General features: G+C 45.3%; 3 protein-coding genes, 1 long non-coding RNA gene and 1 other non-coding gene across 6 annotated transcripts; all 5 read right to left on the bottom strand.

Moving 5' to 3' along the window:
* Positions 1–480: 480 nt before the first annotated feature.
* Positions 481–3,302, bottom strand: LOC120808373 (alpha-1-antitrypsin homolog). The gene is made up of 5 exons (XM_040161261.2): positions 3,134–3,302; positions 2,235–2,880; positions 1,730–2,000; positions 1,390–1,537; positions 481–1,216 (listed from the first exon to the last, which is right to left on the bottom strand). The coding sequence occupies exons 2-5, from the start codon at positions 2,869–2,871 to the stop codon at positions 1,025–1,027; spliced, it is 1,248 nt and encodes a 415-aa protein (XP_040017195.2). The 5' UTR covers positions 2,872–2,880; positions 3,134–3,302; the 3' UTR covers positions 481–1,024.
* A 713-nt stretch (positions 3,303–4,015) lies between these two features.
* LOC120807679 (uncharacterized) lies at positions 4,016–6,715 on the bottom strand. Its single transcript, XR_005709864.2, has 4 exons — positions 6,044–6,715; positions 5,498–5,580; positions 4,676–4,824; positions 4,016–4,503 (listed from the first exon to the last, which is right to left on the bottom strand). It is a non-coding gene; the product is annotated as an uncharacterized LOC120807679 (long non-coding RNA).
* A 1,116-nt stretch (positions 6,716–7,831) lies between these two features.
* On the bottom strand, positions 7,832–15,087 carry clmnb (calmin b). 2 transcript variants are annotated; one of them, XM_040159953.2, is made up of 10 exons: positions 14,854–15,087; positions 14,348–14,409; positions 14,172–14,267; positions 13,947–14,030; positions 13,746–13,838; positions 13,407–13,633; positions 13,066–13,259; positions 12,805–12,887; positions 10,874–12,069; positions 7,832–8,604 (listed from the first exon to the last, which is right to left on the bottom strand). In XM_040159953.2, exons 1-10 carry the CDS (start codon positions 14,936–14,938, stop codon positions 8,493–8,495), a joined length of 2,232 nt encoding a protein of 743 aa, XP_040015887.2. In that variant the 5' UTR covers positions 14,939–15,087; the 3' UTR covers positions 7,832–8,492. The 2 variants fall into 2 exon arrangements, with proteins under 2 accessions (XP_040015887.2, XP_040015891.2); XM_040159957.2 differs by lacking the exon at positions 14,854–15,087 and having other exon boundaries at positions 13,407–13,550; positions 14,348–14,789.
* Positions 15,088–16,373: 1,286 nt separating this feature from the next.
* LOC120808559 (small Cajal body-specific RNA 13) lies at positions 16,374–16,637 on the bottom strand. The gene has a single exon (XR_005709981.2).
* A 197-nt stretch (positions 16,638–16,834) lies between these two features.
* Positions 16,835–17,628, bottom strand: prkrip1 (PRKR interacting protein 1). Its single transcript, XM_040159963.2, has one exon. The coding sequence runs from the start codon at positions 17,626–17,628 to the stop codon at positions 17,053–17,055; it is 576 nt and encodes a 191-aa protein (XP_040015897.2). The 3' UTR covers positions 16,835–17,052.
* Between the last annotated feature and the right edge of the window lie 323 nt (positions 17,629–17,951).

Raw genomic sequence — 17,951 nt, 5'->3', positions numbered from 1 at the left:
CTCTTGATCAACTCAGGGCAAAGGACCAACCATATTTACTCATGATCCTTTATGGACACTTGCTGTTTGTTCAGGATGACTGTACCTTTGTTATTTGACTAAAAGCAGAAGTTAAAATCCATTCCAAACAATTCTATACTGTATTTTTTGCAAAGAAATTCTGGCAATCACAGCTGCCTGCGATTTACTTTGTAATAAAAAAGTGTAAATCTTGCATCTTACTGTGTTTATCTCTGACAAGGACTGTAATTAGAGTGATAGTATAACAGCTGTCTGAAATTGTATCATATTTCAATGTAATTTATACAGTTTTACAACAGACCTTTTCATTTGGAGTAAATGAAAAACCTTTCTCAACTGAAACTTCCAGTGGCCAAAACACCGTGACGTCTTATACGTTGTCGCTGTCACTTCTCAGTGCGGTATTGTACCGCATTTGCAACAGATTCGCTGTTTTTAACGCAAATTACAGTCAACAAGTTTAGAATATTTCTGTTTTTTAATAGTCATTTTAAACAAATAACAGTTTTGATATGTGAAATTTACAACTGACGAAAACCTACCGTAATGCCTTCTACGTGGACGTTGCCGTTTTTACGGTGAAGTTCTGGCATGTTGAAACAGCAGAAGCACAATAACAACGCAAATGCTTCAAGCCTTCTTTTTACTTATGTGTTTTTTCATCTTTATCATAAACACAACAGTCAGATGGATACTGAATATTATGATGTATTTAGACATTTATACATAAAGCCGAATTCCGATGACAGACGGTAATTATTGAGTCAGGCAGACGGACTGCAAGCAGATTGAAGGACTTGACATTTCGGGTTGTTTGATAGATCTGTCCTCCTATTCATCGAGCTACACTTCATTCATCAAACCCCCAAAGCCGTAAATATCAGTATGACATCTGTACACGGCTTTCAGATCCCGAGGTCAAAATGAGCGTTATGTCCAGTGGCTAAAAAACCTACTGCAGCGTGACAATAAAACAAACGTAACACTTATGTCCCTGGAATCTTTACATGGCTGTGGGGTCGCTGATCTTGCCCATGAAGAGGATGCTCTTTGTCGAGTGCTCCAGGATGAAGACCATGAAGGGTCTGTTGAGATTCATGACTTCAGGCATGCTCATGGGCATGACCTCGATGGTGGTGGCGGCCACTGCTTCTGTTCCGGTTTCATCCACGCTCAACATGGCCTGGTGGGACACCTGTGTGTGGAAGCAAGAGGAGGCAGTTAGTGTCTAGTTTGGCACTAGAGTGCAGGTCAAAACTGTAGCTGGCAACGCGTCTTTGCATGATCTACACTATTTCATGTATTTATGCACATGATCAAACATAATTCTTCATAATAAACATGTGCGGGCGTGTTTGGTCCTACTACCTTTGAGACTTTGAGTTTAACCGCGTCGGACAGGCCAGAGAAATCCGCGTTATCTGTGAAAGCGTCGACCATGCCCATTTCTTTCAGTGTGCTGTCCAGGGTGGCCTCAGCGGAGATGGAGAACTTCGGCAGGAACAGATTCACAGAACTAAGTAAAGCAGAACATCACAAGTTACATATCCTCGATACATACAGTGGACCTACAGCCAAACAAGGAGATCCAAGTCAAAAGCCCACCAAACGCCCGGATATTCCCCATGATCCTACAAATGACCTCACCGTAACGGTCAACTTTACAAACCATCAAAAGGTTCAAAAGAAAATCAAATTCCCCTCTCACCTCCTGAAAAGTGAGTCGTGCCAGTGCCTGATGTGCTCCTTAGTAATATAGCCCTCCACCTCCTTCATCTTGCCTTCGTCGGGCAGGACAATCATCATCGAGGTGTTGCCATGATACGGCAGCAGGATGACGGTGGTGTGGTTGTCAGAGTCGTGATAGAAATCGTAGCGACCGTTCCTCTTCATCATGTCCACCTGAACCTTGGTGGTTTCGTCCACGTCAAAGTCGGCCTTTGCTGTGTTGTTAGCATCAAAGGGCTTTACCCACCGTCCTGTAGGAGAAGAAAGAGATGAAAGCAATATAGTTGCCTCAAGACATCTGATGCGATTGCGGTTTTGTATAATATCGTACAAATTTTGTTTTAAATATCAGTGGTATGGCTGTTGATCTCCTATACAATGAGATGCTGCTGAAACTAGATGCTTGAATGTGTTTTTTAAAGCTGGCTTTCTGCACGGATGGGATGCTCTCTTTCAGAATGAACCTGCATGGTGTGGTGTCCTACCTCTGAAGTAGACATAGTTGATTAGCACCATGGCCATCTCAGGGCTCAGGTCCTTCACCATATCTTTGATCTTGTCATTGGTTTTAGCGGCAATGTGTGTGTTGATCTCAGCTGCAGCCTCCTCAGGTTTGGTAAAGTCGACATTGAAGACGTGAGCAGAGTAGGAGTGCTTGACATCCTTCAGGAAGGCCTCCGAGGGGCTGAAACCAGAGCGCAGGGCAACGTCGTTACCCACGTCCAGGCGCTGATTCCCCTGGCTGTGCTCGACCATGTGAAAGAGATGCCTGTATGCATCGTTGGCCTGCATCTGGTTTAAGGAAGTGTAGCCCAAGCTAGCGAACATCTGGCGGTGGGTTTCCCCCTTGGCCCCGGTGGACAGCATGGACAAGGCGGTGGAGATGCCCAGCGGTGAGAAGAAGATGTTCTTTCCAGCAGCAGCGTTGGTACTCAGGCTTTTGTAGAGGGCGAAGCCAAAGTCAGCATTGGGAGCAGCCAGCTTGTGGCAGCTCATTTCTCCCTCGTGGCTGTGAGCAGCACCATCGCCGTCGTGGTGGTGGTGGTGGTCCTGGTGGTGGTCTGCCCAGGCTGCAGCCAGCAGCAGTAATGACAGAGCACAACTAGCAAGGATCCCACGCATATTTATAGCCTGTCCAGGAAAAATGACACGGGCTTTGTGGGGCTTTGCCTCAATATTTGATAGATCACAAAGAACTGAATAATAATAAAAATGGAAAAATCACACACGGTTCACTGATATAATTTAGCATGTAAATAGCGCTACACTTCCAAATGATTACATCTTATGTCACAACTTAAAAATGTGTACCTTTTAAATTTGACTCTTACAATGAATGTTAGTCTTCAAGTAGTATTCATTTATTTGAAAGGGCCATGCTTACCTATAATGTCCTCTTTGCTGCAGACTGTTGGCCAGAAACTTCCCCATTATATACAAGAGCTCTGAGAGTCAGCTGACAGTTGAGTCAAAGATTAACCAAGAGCCATCCCCCATTGTGTGTCCTGTGACAGATAGCAGCTCAGACTCTCACTCAGCACAACGTGGGTAATGAGCCACAGTGAGATAATGGAGTATTTATGCTACGGCTGCTGCCTGTCGTCATTCAGTCGGCCTCAGTCACGATCCAAGTCCTTTAACGTGCTGGTACCAACAATGCAATAGGTGTTGATTAAATGTGAACGTGACACACTAAAGTAGCACATGTGGTCCCTAATCTAAAGGAGCTACTCGATCCAAATACTGAATAGTCCACAAAAAAGTTGCTGAAGACGAAAGATGAACATCTCTAAAACGAACCTTTCTATCAGGATTATACTATGTGGATAAACTAGGAAATAAACAGCCAGAATGTTACTGACTGGGGGAGTCGACCTGAAACTGAGAAATAGAAAACACACAGAGGAAAGAAAGACAAGAAGGAAAACCAATAGAAACTCTGCCAACATGACACGTTCCTGGAGGGGATGGGGGGGGGGGGGGGTCATCCGTACGTCACAAACCTTTGTTTTCCAAAGAGTCAATCGGACCTTCTTGATTAATAGGCTGACATTTCTGTTTCTTGTGATGGATCTGTTGTCCTGTTTATGAAACTGTCCTCCATTTATCATCTCCTCAATGAGCTAAATGTCATCTGCTCGAGACCGTCTGGTGCTGAGGTAAAACTGAAATGCGTACTGTAGATGTAACAGTGCTTTTCTCCTGCAAAACATTTCTCTGTAATTGCACAAAGCGATAAAGAGATGGGAAAAAATGACAATAGAGCTTTTGTAATGGAAGAAAAGGGTTTTATGCTTTTGCAAGAGTAGAAAGCGATTCAGTCATACAGATAAATTACTTCAATTTGAATTTCTTTTCATAATTTTGTGCAAATAGGGGGGAAAGAAACTGTAAATCAGGCTGTAATGGTTTGGAAAATTGAAGGTAAAACAAAGCACTCTGCATGCTGATATAATTGCAGGACAATGTTTTTCCCCAGAATGATACACCATTCTGTTGGGGGGGAAAAACAAATCGAGTAATATAAGTGAACGCAGTGTTATATCAATAGCAAAGCCCAATAAAGCTACGCTGTTCACCCCGCTGTAGACATTTGTAGGATCAATAATTCTCCCGTGAGATGGCCGTAGGTTATGAGCATGAACGGCCTGTTAAAGGTGATCCTCGAGGGAACAGAGAAGTCCGGTGAACTGTCAGGTCCCCCCCATCTTCATACTGGATCTCCTCCACCTCGGGCATGACCTCACGAGGAGCCTGAAAGAAGAGAAGCAAGTTGATCATGAAAGAGGGACATGAAGAGTCAATGGATCCCACAGAGGTGGATTTCGGAATGCGTGATATGGTCTCGACCAAGTGCTTCTGCATCCTAGTTTCATGGTAATCCACTTGGGCAAAGAGAAATGTGATATATTGGGTTTCTCTTAACCTTGGCAAGTTTCAGAGTCTCCTGCGATATTCCAGATAAGTCGGCTGAGTGCGAGAAAACCGATGACACCCCAGAGTTCCTCAGGAGGCCTCCTGTCTAAACTGTAGGATTTCCTTAGTTGGAACTTAGGGAAACGGATTTCTGCCCGCCTGTGAAAACAACAATCAATGTTTTAATGGATTTGCTCTAAGTTGTCTTGTTACTACTTGTGGGAGCCGTACAGCAGGCTCAGGCTCACTGATGTGCAGAGAGCAGTAATTATTGCTGACTTAGAATCCACTCGGCATCATTCATCATGCAAGCGAACAACAGAAAGCCGCTGGCTGCAGGGGACCAGCGCCATGACATGGATCGATATGCTGCACACTCAGGGATGAGCCAACGCCCTTTATGGAGGGCATTCACTGTACGTTCACACCCTCAGACCCACATATAAAACCCCCAGCTTAACAACACACATGTGTAAATGGATTAGTTCAAACATATTGTGTCACTTGCCCTTGCAGGGTCGAGCCACACTTCATTTGTCAGCAGTTGATGCAGTTTAGTTTTAAGGTGTTCACAGTATTTAAAAATGACATGAAAAAAACGATGCATTCATGTTTTTTTTGCAAGAACCAAATCCTAATTGCTCGGGTGATGTTGCAGAAATGTATACAGAATTTCCATGAAAGTGGAAAAAGGAAAGTGCAGCTGCATCTGTTATGTAAATATTAGTAAGTAAATTCATGGAGATGAGCAGCTGGTGGCAATGTCATTAAACCATTGCAGAAGAAAAGTTTGAAAAACAAGATGATTGCATTAAAAGAGCGGCTGTCGAACCTTGAATGGATGAAAATGATGTGGGAAACGTTGCGTTTGTTTCATGAACGCATTTGAGGAAGGTTGCAGTCTCCTCGTCGCTGCTGCCAACAGAAAGATGTGATGATGTGGAATTCAAAAATGCCAAAAAAGTCAATGCTCTGAGCGTAACAGATTCAATTCTATTCAACCTCAATTAGATCGACCTGGAAGTAGAAATCTCATAAAATATATATTTTAGAGCCAGGATACGTTCCATCAGGGGAATAAAGTATTGTATTTTGGTTGAACCAGTGCCCTCGATTTTTACCTATAACTTCACAATCATTGTGTTTCATAGCATCATTCTGAAGGTTGTTTTTGGAATTCTCTTCAGTGAGACCCTGCAGGGGATGCAGAACGGCACAGGGGAAATTATTTAATTCCACTCATCCTTAAATCTGCTGACACTTTGGGTCACTGCAAGACCTCATGAAAACATGAGCCTCAGAGGACAGCCCAACATGGCTTGCACCTTGTTCCGCCACAGTTTGCAATTTTACAATTTTGCCCCCTGCCCTCACATACCACTGCTTCAGGTTGCGGCGCCATGCGTCCGTCGGAGAGGCTCCAGGGGCTGCGGCTCAGCTGTAGGGAGCAGGAGCGGCGAGGCCAGGCGCTCGGAGTGGACCAGACGCACCACCGTGTCGTACAGCATCATCACCTTAGAACATCATGGCCACCTCCACGCTGGTGGTGGTGGCGTTGGGCTGGAAGCTCCTTGGCACCGCGTGGCGCCGCTCAAATGGTTGACGGCCTGATTCACGCAGCAGTGACAAAGAGAACGGGTTATGAAATAGGAAAAACAAATTGTAAGAAGGAAAAGTTGCATGCCTGTATAAAGCACCACTGTTGACTGGCTGAGAGCATCTGCTCTACGTAGACAACAATGACTGATCCTCTGTAGTGGCTGCAATTGTCTTGACACAGAGAGCACATTTTTAAAGTGTACTGATTTTACTTTTACAAATTTAGCAGCGGTTCATTCTGATTTCAAGCTTATTAACATGTTTTTGAAGGTCTTTACAAATCGGTCTGATTGTTCACACCATTAATATACATTATGCATATACAAAAGCTGAAAATAACATCAGCCATTAACTATGAAGAAGCTACCTTTGAAATACACATAATTGGCAAGTTCAAGTTTGTCAGAGGCTTCCAAGTCATCAACGAGTCAAAGCTGTTGTGCCAAGGCCTGAGCATGAAGCTGTCATAGTCTAGGGATGGTCTTCCATCCACATGTAGGCTGCTCAAAACTCCAGCTGACCGCCAGCATGAACACCACCCCGAGTTCCATCCTTACCCTCCGCCCAATCATCTACATCAGTTTGGTTTGCAGCATCATCCCCTACAAATTCCACCCTTGCTGGTGCCCCAATGCCAGCTCCTGTTCCAGTTCCAGATTCTACCCTTTGGGCCCTACACCCCCCCCCCCCCCGCGTAGAGACAGGCTGAGTTGCATATCTGCAAGAGCAGATAAGGTGGCCTCCACACTCTCCTCTGTGGTATTGGCCGCCAGCCCCAGGGCCTCCAAGGTCTGGTTCCGACTCTCGGAACCACAAACCCGGGACAGCAGCGCCACAGCTGACGCTAAGCCCAATGGCGAGAACAAGATGTTGTGCTGTTGCCGCTCAGCAGCGGCGCTGGTTGCCAAGGTGCGGTACGGCTCAAAGGCCAAGGCTGTGTTTAGGGTCAATGAGTTGAGCTGCTGATTGACCTCTTCGAAGTCTCTTAGGCTTCAGTAGAACCAACCCATCTGCCGTGAGGCCTGTTGGCCATGCCAGCGCAGTGAGACATGTGAAACCACACATAGCAAACACCATAGCTTCTTCTCTGGCCATCCCGGCCTGGCCTGATGCAGGCTGGTCTCTCAGAAGACCGGCCTGGCTCCAACTGTGGGGAGGTGTTGTTCTCGTGGTTTTGTGCGGGGGTGGTGGCAGTGTTGAAAGTATATTGATCTCTGGGGGATGAGCTCTTGACCCGTGGGTTGAGCTCCAAGCAAACAAAGGCGGCATGCTTTTTTAGTTTCTTAGAATTTCACCCGCAATAAATGTGTGTGTGTGTGTGTGTGTGTGTGTGTTTGGTGGACATTGACAACAGGGCCAACTCACGCCCCCCCCCTTTAATACACATTGTGGTCAACATGGATTTTGAACACTTATGCAACGGATGCATACTTAAATGTTGCTCTAGTTTCACTGTTTTACACGTGAATTCCAACAAAGACATGAGTGTGTCTCTTGAATGTCTACTGCACCTCAAAATACAATATTTACACAACTAGTCTGATCTTGTGGAAAGGACTAGAAGATATTTGAAAAATGAGACAAAGATTTATTATTTATATCTCATAGTCACAAAAATGTCATGAAAAGAAAAGCCTGTGATGTTGATGAGCCTTTATCACACATATCTGTAGCGATGAGGACAATGATACACAACGATGCAAGTGACAGTGAGAGGCTGCAAAATGTCAAGGTGCTCATTAAATATTATCAGCTTAGTTTCACAGCGTCAATACAGCTGCGCTCTAAACAGCAAGTGTTGAGGGATGAGCAGCCGACCCTGTGTGACAGTTGCTTCTGTGATGCTGCAACGCCACCATGTGGTCGGTAAAGTCTGTGAAAGTCAGTGAAATAAAAAGAAGGATCTCTGGCTGAAACATTCATCAGATAAACCGAGCATTGGACCTGCACACACAGCCACCCCCGGTAATGTGTGGGTAAGGCCGAGTAGATGACAACATGTGTAATAATGAGGATAACTGCACTATGTATTTTATCTGAAGCTATAAACCAAACGACTAATCATGTCTGATTGCAGAAAAAGCTTACAGTCATTAAGGGCCTCCTTAAGGGGGGGTTTGTGACCCAGATAAAGAGTCAATCCAGTCCAAAGTGTCCCAGTTTGGCTCGTTAGTGGAAACCGGGGCTAATAAGCACATCTTAACAAGAAGCGTGGACAGCAGGGCCCCTCAGAAGATGAAGTAGCAGTAGAGCAGGATCCACAGGACCAACAGGATGCTCTGCTCTGATGGGGTTACGTCCCAGGGAGCAGCGGAGGATTGAGGGGTGAATCCTTCCTCTCTGTTGAACAGCAGGAAAAACACACTTGTTAGAAACAGACGACAATGTGGCAGCTGGTCAACAGAGGGCCATGAGCCCTGACACCCCCTCCCCCCCCCCTGTGAGCGCCACAAGAAAAAATAAAAATTATTTGTTTGTTTGTTATTTGTTGTTTTTATATGGAATGTACCCAGCAATATTAGTAAAATATGAAATCTATGCATGATGTATGCTTTCCCTGCATGTGTCTCAGCAGCGCTCGGGCCATGGAGAAACAACGTTCGTCATTTTAACAACGTGACAATAGCCGTGTCTCCTTCGGCGGGCTGCGTCCCCATGGGGACCCATGGGGACCCAGCCTTCGCGGAAGACTTGGGCTGGTCCTCCAACAACCGCGTAGGCTGAACCAAGCGGCCCCTAAGTTTGGGACAGAGTGTCCTACGGGGGGACTTCCTGCTGGCGTCATCAGCTTTGCCTCCACTGCTCCCGTTGCCGAGCAACCTGTGCTTGCCAGTAAGAAACCCAAAACGTATGAAAAGCAGGTAGAGATGGTAATCTTATTCTTATTTCAATTCATTTAGGAAGATATGCTTCACCTCCGAGGATAATATATTTCAGGCTGAGAGAACATTTTCCGGTCATTTTCAAATAGGTTAAGCCATGTACTTTTAGCTAAAATCAATATTGCAATATTAAGAAAAAAGCAATCACTACAGTCAATGAATACCACAACAGCGAACGCGTACATTAAACTGTATGCACAGACGGTTTAGTTTTTTTTCATGCATATTTTAACTAACTTAAGATATTATAGAATATGTCTACAGTAGCTGAATGTCACCACGCACATCGTTCTCCTTCAGCTTGATGCTGCTTCCTCCTGCTCCATGAAACACAACTAAAGGTAGTTAATTTATAATCACACAACTAAACCAAAGTAGCAAAGCCACCAGGTTCAGTTTATTTTTGTATTCATTCTCAACGTTTTCAACTGACTTCATAATATCACCTGAAAATCATATTTCAGCTTCATAGCTTGTCTACATGCCGTCCCTTACATGTATTTCTGTTCATCATAAGAAGTATAAACTACCTATAAAACCATCATAACCTCAGTAGGAAATGAAGTGACTTGCCGTAACAGTACAGCGCGCGCGGGGGGGGGGGGGGGGGGTTATAACTAAAACATGTGTATTTAAAAACACGCAACATCGGTTACCACGGTTAAGTAACTTAAGCAATTTTACAAACTAAGTGATGTGATTATATTATAACATTTCATATTCAAGTGAAAATGAATATGAATATGAGTATTTGAGTGAATATGAGACCAAATGAGATATGTTAATATGTTAATGGTCCTAATTTTGGCCATTTTTGGCAATTGTAATCTTGTTCTTTTGCAACCAGGATTGCAACATTTTAGCCGATCAAAAGGTTGAAATCCACTTTCATGAAAAGAAACCTGACCCAAAGGTTTAAAATTGCAAAAAACACAGACAACTACCAGACTGGACAATGTCATGGTAGAGACCTGTCAATTACAAGTTAGCCCCGCCCGAAAGCATCCCCTGCTTTATGGTCTGTTTGACACTGAATGGACCATAATTCACTAAATGAACATCCTGCTGTATTGAAGAATACTTGAGAGATTAGGACCATAAACTCCATAAAGGGAATAAATCAAGACAGAGGCCGAGTCGTTTTTCTCATAGACTTCTATGGGACCAGAGGAGTCGCCCCCTAGTGCACAGTGGAGAGAATGTAGGTTTGAGATACTTCAGCAGCTTCCCTTTTTGGCAATTTCTGCTAGCATTTACTCAGTAACAGCCGAGATGCTAGTGTTTGACAGCTGTGGTCCGTTCTTTATTGGGTTTGGACAAGTTGAAACCCATTATGAGATGGGAACGTTTGCCAAACTCCTCCGTTTGTCTAGATATAAGGACTATAGTTCCCACATGACCAAACTCCATTCCCACTAGGATTATGTTGGAACTGTACTTTCTCCAGGAGTCTGATTGCAACTATAAACACCTGGTTAATTTTGTAAATTGAGACAAAACAAAAAAAAACAATAATAAAAAAACACAGTGGATTTGCTTGAAATTACAACAAAATGCAAACAAAACCAAAAAAGACATGCGCCAAAGGTATTTGGTCCCTAGTCATCGGTCATTGAAGTCCCCATGTCACCGACATATTGAGTAGTCAATCCACCACCATTATCTTTGCACCATGTGTCATGCAGGGGAGCCTGAAACTGGTGGCCAATGCTTCTCATAATGCCTACCTGGATGAGGGAGGAGCTGCAGTACAGGCAGGAGTCCGATACCGTTCAACACCACGGACGTTGACGCCTCCTCTCGTGTCACTTTTGAGGCCCATTTTACCTGCTGCTGTTGGCGCCTTGCCAGTGAGTTCTTGTTTCTTCTTCTTAAGGCTCCGATCTTTCTGCTCTGCTGCTCCACCCACCGGATTCATCGCTCCATCTCTGCATTCTTCCTTGTCATCTTCATTGGTTGATTCTTCTATGTTTGGGCCATTTTCTGTCACGTAATTTGCTTCTTTTGTATTAATTCTAGATTTCGCAGCTCCTTTGACTTCATACGTAGTATTATCAGTTACAACTATTGCTTTTACTCCTACCTTGAATCTCTCTAAATTCCCCAAACTTTGCTGATTCTCCATCCCTTCATCCTTATACCCTTCCTCTTGTTCTTTCCCTGACTTTCTATCCTGCCCTTCATTGAATTTCAGCGCTTTCTCCTCCTCCTTTTTGTTGGCCATGACTTGATTCTCAATTACTTGTCCACATTTTTCAAGAGGTACCCTTTCAATATTTTTCTTCTCCCAATGAGCCACTGACTGAGCCCGGTTCTCTGGTTCAACATTTTGCGTCAGTGAGTCTTCTTGATGTCCTCTCCCGTTTGATGTCTTCCATGTTTTCAGGTGTTCCAACTCTTCAGTCTGGTGCCTGCTCATGAACATGTCTTCCTCTGTTTCCTCTTCAACCCTGGGCACTTGTCTTTTCAACTCTTTATGTGGTGGAAAAACCTCTTTATTCAGATCCAGGATGTAGCTGTAGGCCTCCTCCTCATCGGAGTCCAGTGCTGACAGGCTGTAGATTCCTTCCTCTGAACTGAACGAGAAGTGACTTTCATCCACCCTGGGCTTGCTGTTGCCCCGATCCATCCATGATCGGATCTCCTGGTTGACTACTCCTGCATCCAGAGGACTGGGTAGCTGTAAGATGCTTTGACTCCTGCTTTTCTTTTTGTTGAATAGGGACGTGGCCTCACTGGTGTTTACGGGGCTCCCGGAGGATCTTTGCGACCAGCGTTTCCACAGTAGCTGCTCGCGGCTCTTCTCTAAACCTTGCACTGATTCTTGGGCATTTGGTTCATCAGCGTGGGTCTTTTCCGGGATGACAGACTCAAGTGAACCACAATTTGGGATCTCAGACCACCGGATATTTGTTGTATCATCCTGTAACATAGGGTTTAGTTTTACATTGTATCACAGGAATAATCAAATACTCATTGGTATACAGTGTTGAATATGAATATGAATGAATATGCTGTTTTTGTTTGTAAATAAATAAAATATCTTAGGAAATAAGTCCCTTTTTATAAAGAGTTAAATGGGAAGATCAAGACTTTTCTCCTCCAGTGCATTTGATAATAAAGGACACAAATCCTACTCATTTTAAGACTTTTCACCGTAACACATTAACAAGCTTTCATGTTAAAAAAGCATACGATTTTCATACAACCCCCCCCTTGGTCTGAGGACGTGGGCAAACCCCAGAACATCCAAACAGGTTGTATTTATTAGTATTCATTCATCACAGGAATTGTACAAAAAACGGCCAACTTGTTTCCAGCGCTCGGGGGTCGCTAAAGATGCCAGACAGCCACATTAACGTGTAGAGGACCTATCAAAGTGGAATTATGTCCCCTTTAAGTGACCGTAAGCAGCCAGTTAGCGCGTAGCTTAGCATAAAGCTACTGCACTTCTACAGTTCACAAAATGACGTGATAAATCCAATTTTTTTTACTCTTTGACTTTCGCATTGATCAAACAAGCAGGGGATGGTGTTAATCAGAGGTGCTAGTAGCCAGCGGATATATATACGGCTTTGCTGAGCGCTAAGAAGGGCTAAACTTCCCGACCTAGAACAGGCAAAGGCAACAAAGCGGAACTACTAAAAGCCGTACAAACCTCATCTGTGCCTGAACAATGCCCCGGAAACATCGACACGTAGGTGATGATGGACTGCTCATCGAGGGAACGGCCAAGCACATCTGTGCAAAACGAGGATTTGTCTTGCATTAGTAGGGTGGACTGAATGAGACCATGAGAAGGCCTGTTTGAGCTTTTGTATGACCCTTAACATGTGATAAAAGGGACACTACACACAGCAATGTCTTTGTGCATGAAAGTGGATCAATGGGGGCCACTTTCTATTGAGTGTGATTTTACCTTCAGGCTCCAGCAGAGGTTGTATATCCAAACTGTGTTGGGCTATCGTGAAGGCCAGCTGGAGGTTTTCTCTTGGCTGTTTGGACAGACTCTCCGTCAGGTCGACCAAGTATGGGTTTATGGACTTAATCAAAGCTAGGAATGCCAGCCCGCTCCTCCAGCTCCTCCCGAAGTCATGCACCTCCACCCCAAACCTGCGAGCATGAAATTGTATGAGTGTAAAATCAAACATGCACATTGAGCTTCCATCACTGTGGTCGTAGGGGTGTACGCCTTGGGCTTGGACGCTTTTAATTGATGAAAAATGACTTGGTGAGCGGTTGCTTCTCTTTCAGACTCGCCTTGATGTGCATCTTTGGACCCATTGCAGCAGAGTCTTGATTGCTTTCCCATGGTACTTTGGCCCTCTGGCAGCCTTTCTGCCTTTGCTTGGCAGGGTGTTGCCGGAGTAGCTGCCAATGTCGTTTGGCTGTGGTAAGAGGTCGCTAGAGGAGGGGTAAATGCTTGTTGTTAAGGAAAAGAGGCTGGAAGACAAATGCCTCTGAAGGCCTTGCGTCACTTTCTTTACCTAAATGAGAAGAATGTGTGGGTCAGTTCCAAAAAAACTAACACTCAGGCAAGGAGGGAAATACTACAGTCACACATTGGGGTAGAAAGAGGATGGGGGGGGAAAGACCTGCCTGGAAGTACAGGACGATATTCCAGACCAGGTCAAGAACAGCAGAGGGGATGCCATCAGCGATACCTGTGGCATCGATGCCAGGCAGCTTCACCTGAGAGACAACAGTGAGGAGACGTCACCCAAATCCTGTCCCTGGGGATTTTAGTGCAAGTGCAATGCACGCCAAAGCAAAGTACTTCTATTGAACAAACATGCTCACGTGTCTATCATCGAGGAACGCAAGGGCTTTGGAAATATTGTTCAGTCTGAAAATGCGTTGAGAAGACGACCTAAACCTGTAAAGCTGACAAAAGACACAAATCACAGTTTTGTCTGCAATGTTTTTTAAGGTGAGATTAACAGTGAACTGAACCACAGTGAAATAATTGTGTTGTATTATATTCTTCCTTCTTCTTCTACTTCCACTCCATAGCTTGACTCCTACCAGCTTGCACCCTGACAGCTCCTCCAGCAGAGCCATGAGTATTCGTCCATCCTGAAAGTCCGCAAACAGGTCGAGCACTTCTTCTGGAGGATCGCGCTGGAAATAACAAATGGTGAACCTTTTTATTGGTGCTCAAGTGTGGTGTCACGGTAACTCCGTATTGATTTGTGCCTTACTCTCTGCAGAAACACATTCATCCACCTGGTGAAGGTTCTCCTCTGCACTGCTTTCCTTTCATCTGGGGCAGAGGAAACAGCAGATTTTTATGATTGAACGCAATCTTTCTGACATGTCAAGTGTTCTGTTGTTACAATATTGTTACAGTTATGTTTTAACTCTGCGGCACATGAGGGATATTGAGTTAGTTACGTTTGTCTGACCGAATGTGGGAAAACAGAATTTCTTGTGCGGGTCATAATCGACGTCCTAACGCAGTTCACCCTAAAAGACTCCTCACTATGAATACATTTATGAAACTGAAGCCAATATTTAAGAAGCTAGTCATCAACAAATGGAAAAGAAGGCGTATGATTGGGCAATCAGATACATCAATGCCACCTTCCTGGAAAATGACTATGAGGAAGGTGGATAAAGGCAGGAAAAGGCCTTGAAAAGTGTTCCCTTTTTAATTTACCACATGAATTACGCAGTGGGTCAGTATGTGTAGCTACAGTCACAGTACCTTGAGGCTGCTGCACACGATGATCGCTGCTCTCTCCCACTGAATTTCTCCCAGAATCACAGTTGGTGATGTCCTTCATTCTCATTTAACCACACGTGTCTACTTATGATCCATAACGGAGAAAAGTACGGGAGATGAATACAAAATGTGAGGCTCTCGGAGCAGTTAGAGGAGCTCTGAGGTTTCGTAACACAATAAGGATGAAGAAAAAGGCAAAGTGAGGCGGTGTGTCTTGCCTGAACACGCTTCAACTCCCCCTGACACACCTCCACCTGGATCCTACTGGAGGGCTGCGGTCCACAGAACTATGTGGAGGCCGGCAGACAGTCACATGACTTCCTTACCGGTTCCAGAGGGGAGTCAGCTGGGAGCGAGCACTACGTGAGGTCACGGGTGCTACGTGTTACCTGCACAGGCCTGTAATTCAAAACACTGGTGCTCAGGTACCATGCTGTGAATGGATGGGGTCCAGCTTACATCCAGGACCTGGTCCAACCCGACATCCCGACCCGCACTCTCCGCTCTGCATCTGATAAACCGCTTGTTCCTCCTCACTGAGAGCAAAACGCTCGACTAGATCACCACTAGCTCAGACGAAGGGAATAAAAACCGAGCGAGCCGCTGCAGCCACGCTTTTCACTTTACAGAGTTCACACAGTTCTTTTCTATTTCAATAAAGACCTAAAGCTGGTGCCCCCCCCCCATACCAGACTACAGAGTCATAACATGTTTGTCTTTATTAGTGGGGAGTAACATGACACAAAGGGTCCCTGACCACACATGAACACTGCAGGTTACGAATGGCGCCTTAAGCAGGTATTCAGATACAAATCGAGTTGGAGTTTCAGATAAATAGACCTGAAAAATGGGTCAGCGGGCAGAACTGGCGATGCAGCTAGTGGAGTCCTTGTGTCCCCCTGCTGCATGCTGTTTTAAAAAAACGTATTGTATTACCTTCACGTCGGAGCAGCCATTAAGGGCTGCATGTTTTCAAGCAGTTTGGTCCCTTTCATATTCACAAATGGCTTGTAATTGGCCCACTTTGGAAAGTTATAAAAGAGATATGACCACTGAGGTGAGTTTCCCATCAGTGGGAACCTTAAGCCTCATGTTGGATCATAAGGTGTAGAACACGATGTAACTACTTGTTCTGCAAAAACCTCCATGTGCATCAGCTCTGTAGCTTATTCCCTATTCAAAGTAAGAAGGGTTCAATGCATGTTTAATGAGGAACATCCTCCATCGTGAGAAACCTGTCATTCATAAATCATACCAGCAGAAGTGAAAAATGGGAAGACGCACATTAAAGAGAATCAAAGTCCACATTGAATAACAGCACACAAACTACTAACAGGTCTACTGCGCTCTGTGAACCTACCGTCTAATTTCAATAAAGCTGTTCCATATATCAGAATACTTCCAAATGAATGCAAACAGTGTGGTTTATTATTAAAGTGGATTCATAGCAAATTTATTTATTAAAAATTAATAAATATTGTTATTGCTCGAATATGATTCGTTATTGTGACAGTTGAGCGTTCTCGGCAGGAAGACCTCCCCCTGGTTCAAACGGCATCTAGCTGCCAGGCTTTTCTCTACCTGCCTTAAGAAAGGTGACGGCTACAGAGCGAGACCGCCACCGCCGTGGAAGGCAGGAGGATTGTGTCCAAGGAACATCGCACGTGAGTCTCCCGAGGCTCCAGAAGTCACGCCTTTTCATTCTTTGAGTTGCTTTCTGCCACCTTGTTGAGCCCACGAGCAACGGTCCGTGCAGGGGGCATCTCCACAAGGCTGCAAAGAGTGACGTCCAATACATTTCATTTTTATCAATGCAACAGGGAGCAATCAGGGATACTGGGACATGGGGCAGCCGGGGTTCGAACCGCCAACCCTGCGGTTCCCGGCGCGCCCGCTCTACTCCATGCGCCATACCACCACACTCCACACCGCAGTATGAACAAACCACAAACCACAGAACATGTGCATGTATAGTTTTACAATTTAATAAAAAACAGCCTGTTCAAATGCATTGGATTGCCTACAAGTCAACAACCAGTTCAGATGCAATGTCTGAACACTTGATCCGAACAGACGACGCTGAGAAGACCATGGAGAACATAATAAAGCGTCTCAACGGGTCTCCTTTGTAACCCGGACAGGGCACCCGGGTCCGCACGTCCCCTCGGGTCTGGGTCCTTCTCATTTCCTCCCCATGATGAAGCTCGGAGCCTCTGCGTCGTCGTCCGCCTCTCTTCCCCCCTCTTCCTCCTTCCCGTCGTCGCTGCTGGCCGAGCTGCTGTCGTCTTCGTTCTTGTTCTTGGACTCTACTTTGGCTTTCTTCGCCATCTCCTTCTTCTGCCTCAGCTTGTCCCGCTTCCTCCTGCGCTTCGCCGTCCTGTCGTCGGCCGCCCGTTTGTTCTGCTCCACTTTGTCCAGGTAGTCCTGGTCCTCGTCCTGCTTGTCTGCTATCTTGTCCAGGAAGTCCTGCCTCTGGTACTCTCTGCGTCGCAGGTGCCGGTAGACGTGGAACTCTCCGCTGCCCGCCCCGGCGCTGGAGCCCATCACGTCTCGGACGAACTCCGGCGGAGCCCGCGGGTTCCATTCCTTCGGCCGGTCCGGGATGGGAGCTGGTTTATCCGGGTTCCGCATCAACCGCTCCAGCTTCAGGCGCTGTTCCTCCGCCGGGGTTTTGGCGATTATCAGAGGCTGAGCCTCTTTTCCACCAGATAGTCCCGGCTTGTTATTCTTGTTATTCTTCTGTGTGTGCGCCGCCATCTTTCAAACCGCCGCCGTCTCCTTCTTCTGGGGTCGACCTTCACCCCGGAAGTTCTTAAGGCGACTTACCGGGAAATCATTATTCAACTCTTTCCTTCTTCTTTGACTTTTTCCTTTTTCTAAACTGTCTACAAAATATAAGTATGATCTTTGATCGTGTCTGTGTTTTTCTTTTAATTTAAATGTTATATAATTATAACTCAAAATGTATAAATAATTCCTAGTGTATCTAGTGTAAATGACGCGTTGGTGAACCAGCCAATCGTTAGACTTGGTTTTGGTGCAGCTGTCCAATCGGCGTCCACGCCCCGCCCCTTCAGACA

The sequence above is a fragment of the Gasterosteus aculeatus genome, chromosome 18, assembly GCF_964276395.1.
Source record: "Gasterosteus aculeatus chromosome 18, fGasAcu3.hap1.1, whole genome shotgun sequence".
NCBI classification, from domain to species: Eukaryota; Metazoa; Chordata; class Actinopteri; order Perciformes; family Gasterosteidae; genus Gasterosteus; species Gasterosteus aculeatus.
Note: the sequence above shows the minus strand (reverse complement) of the source record. Positions and strands in the feature narration are given on the sequence as shown.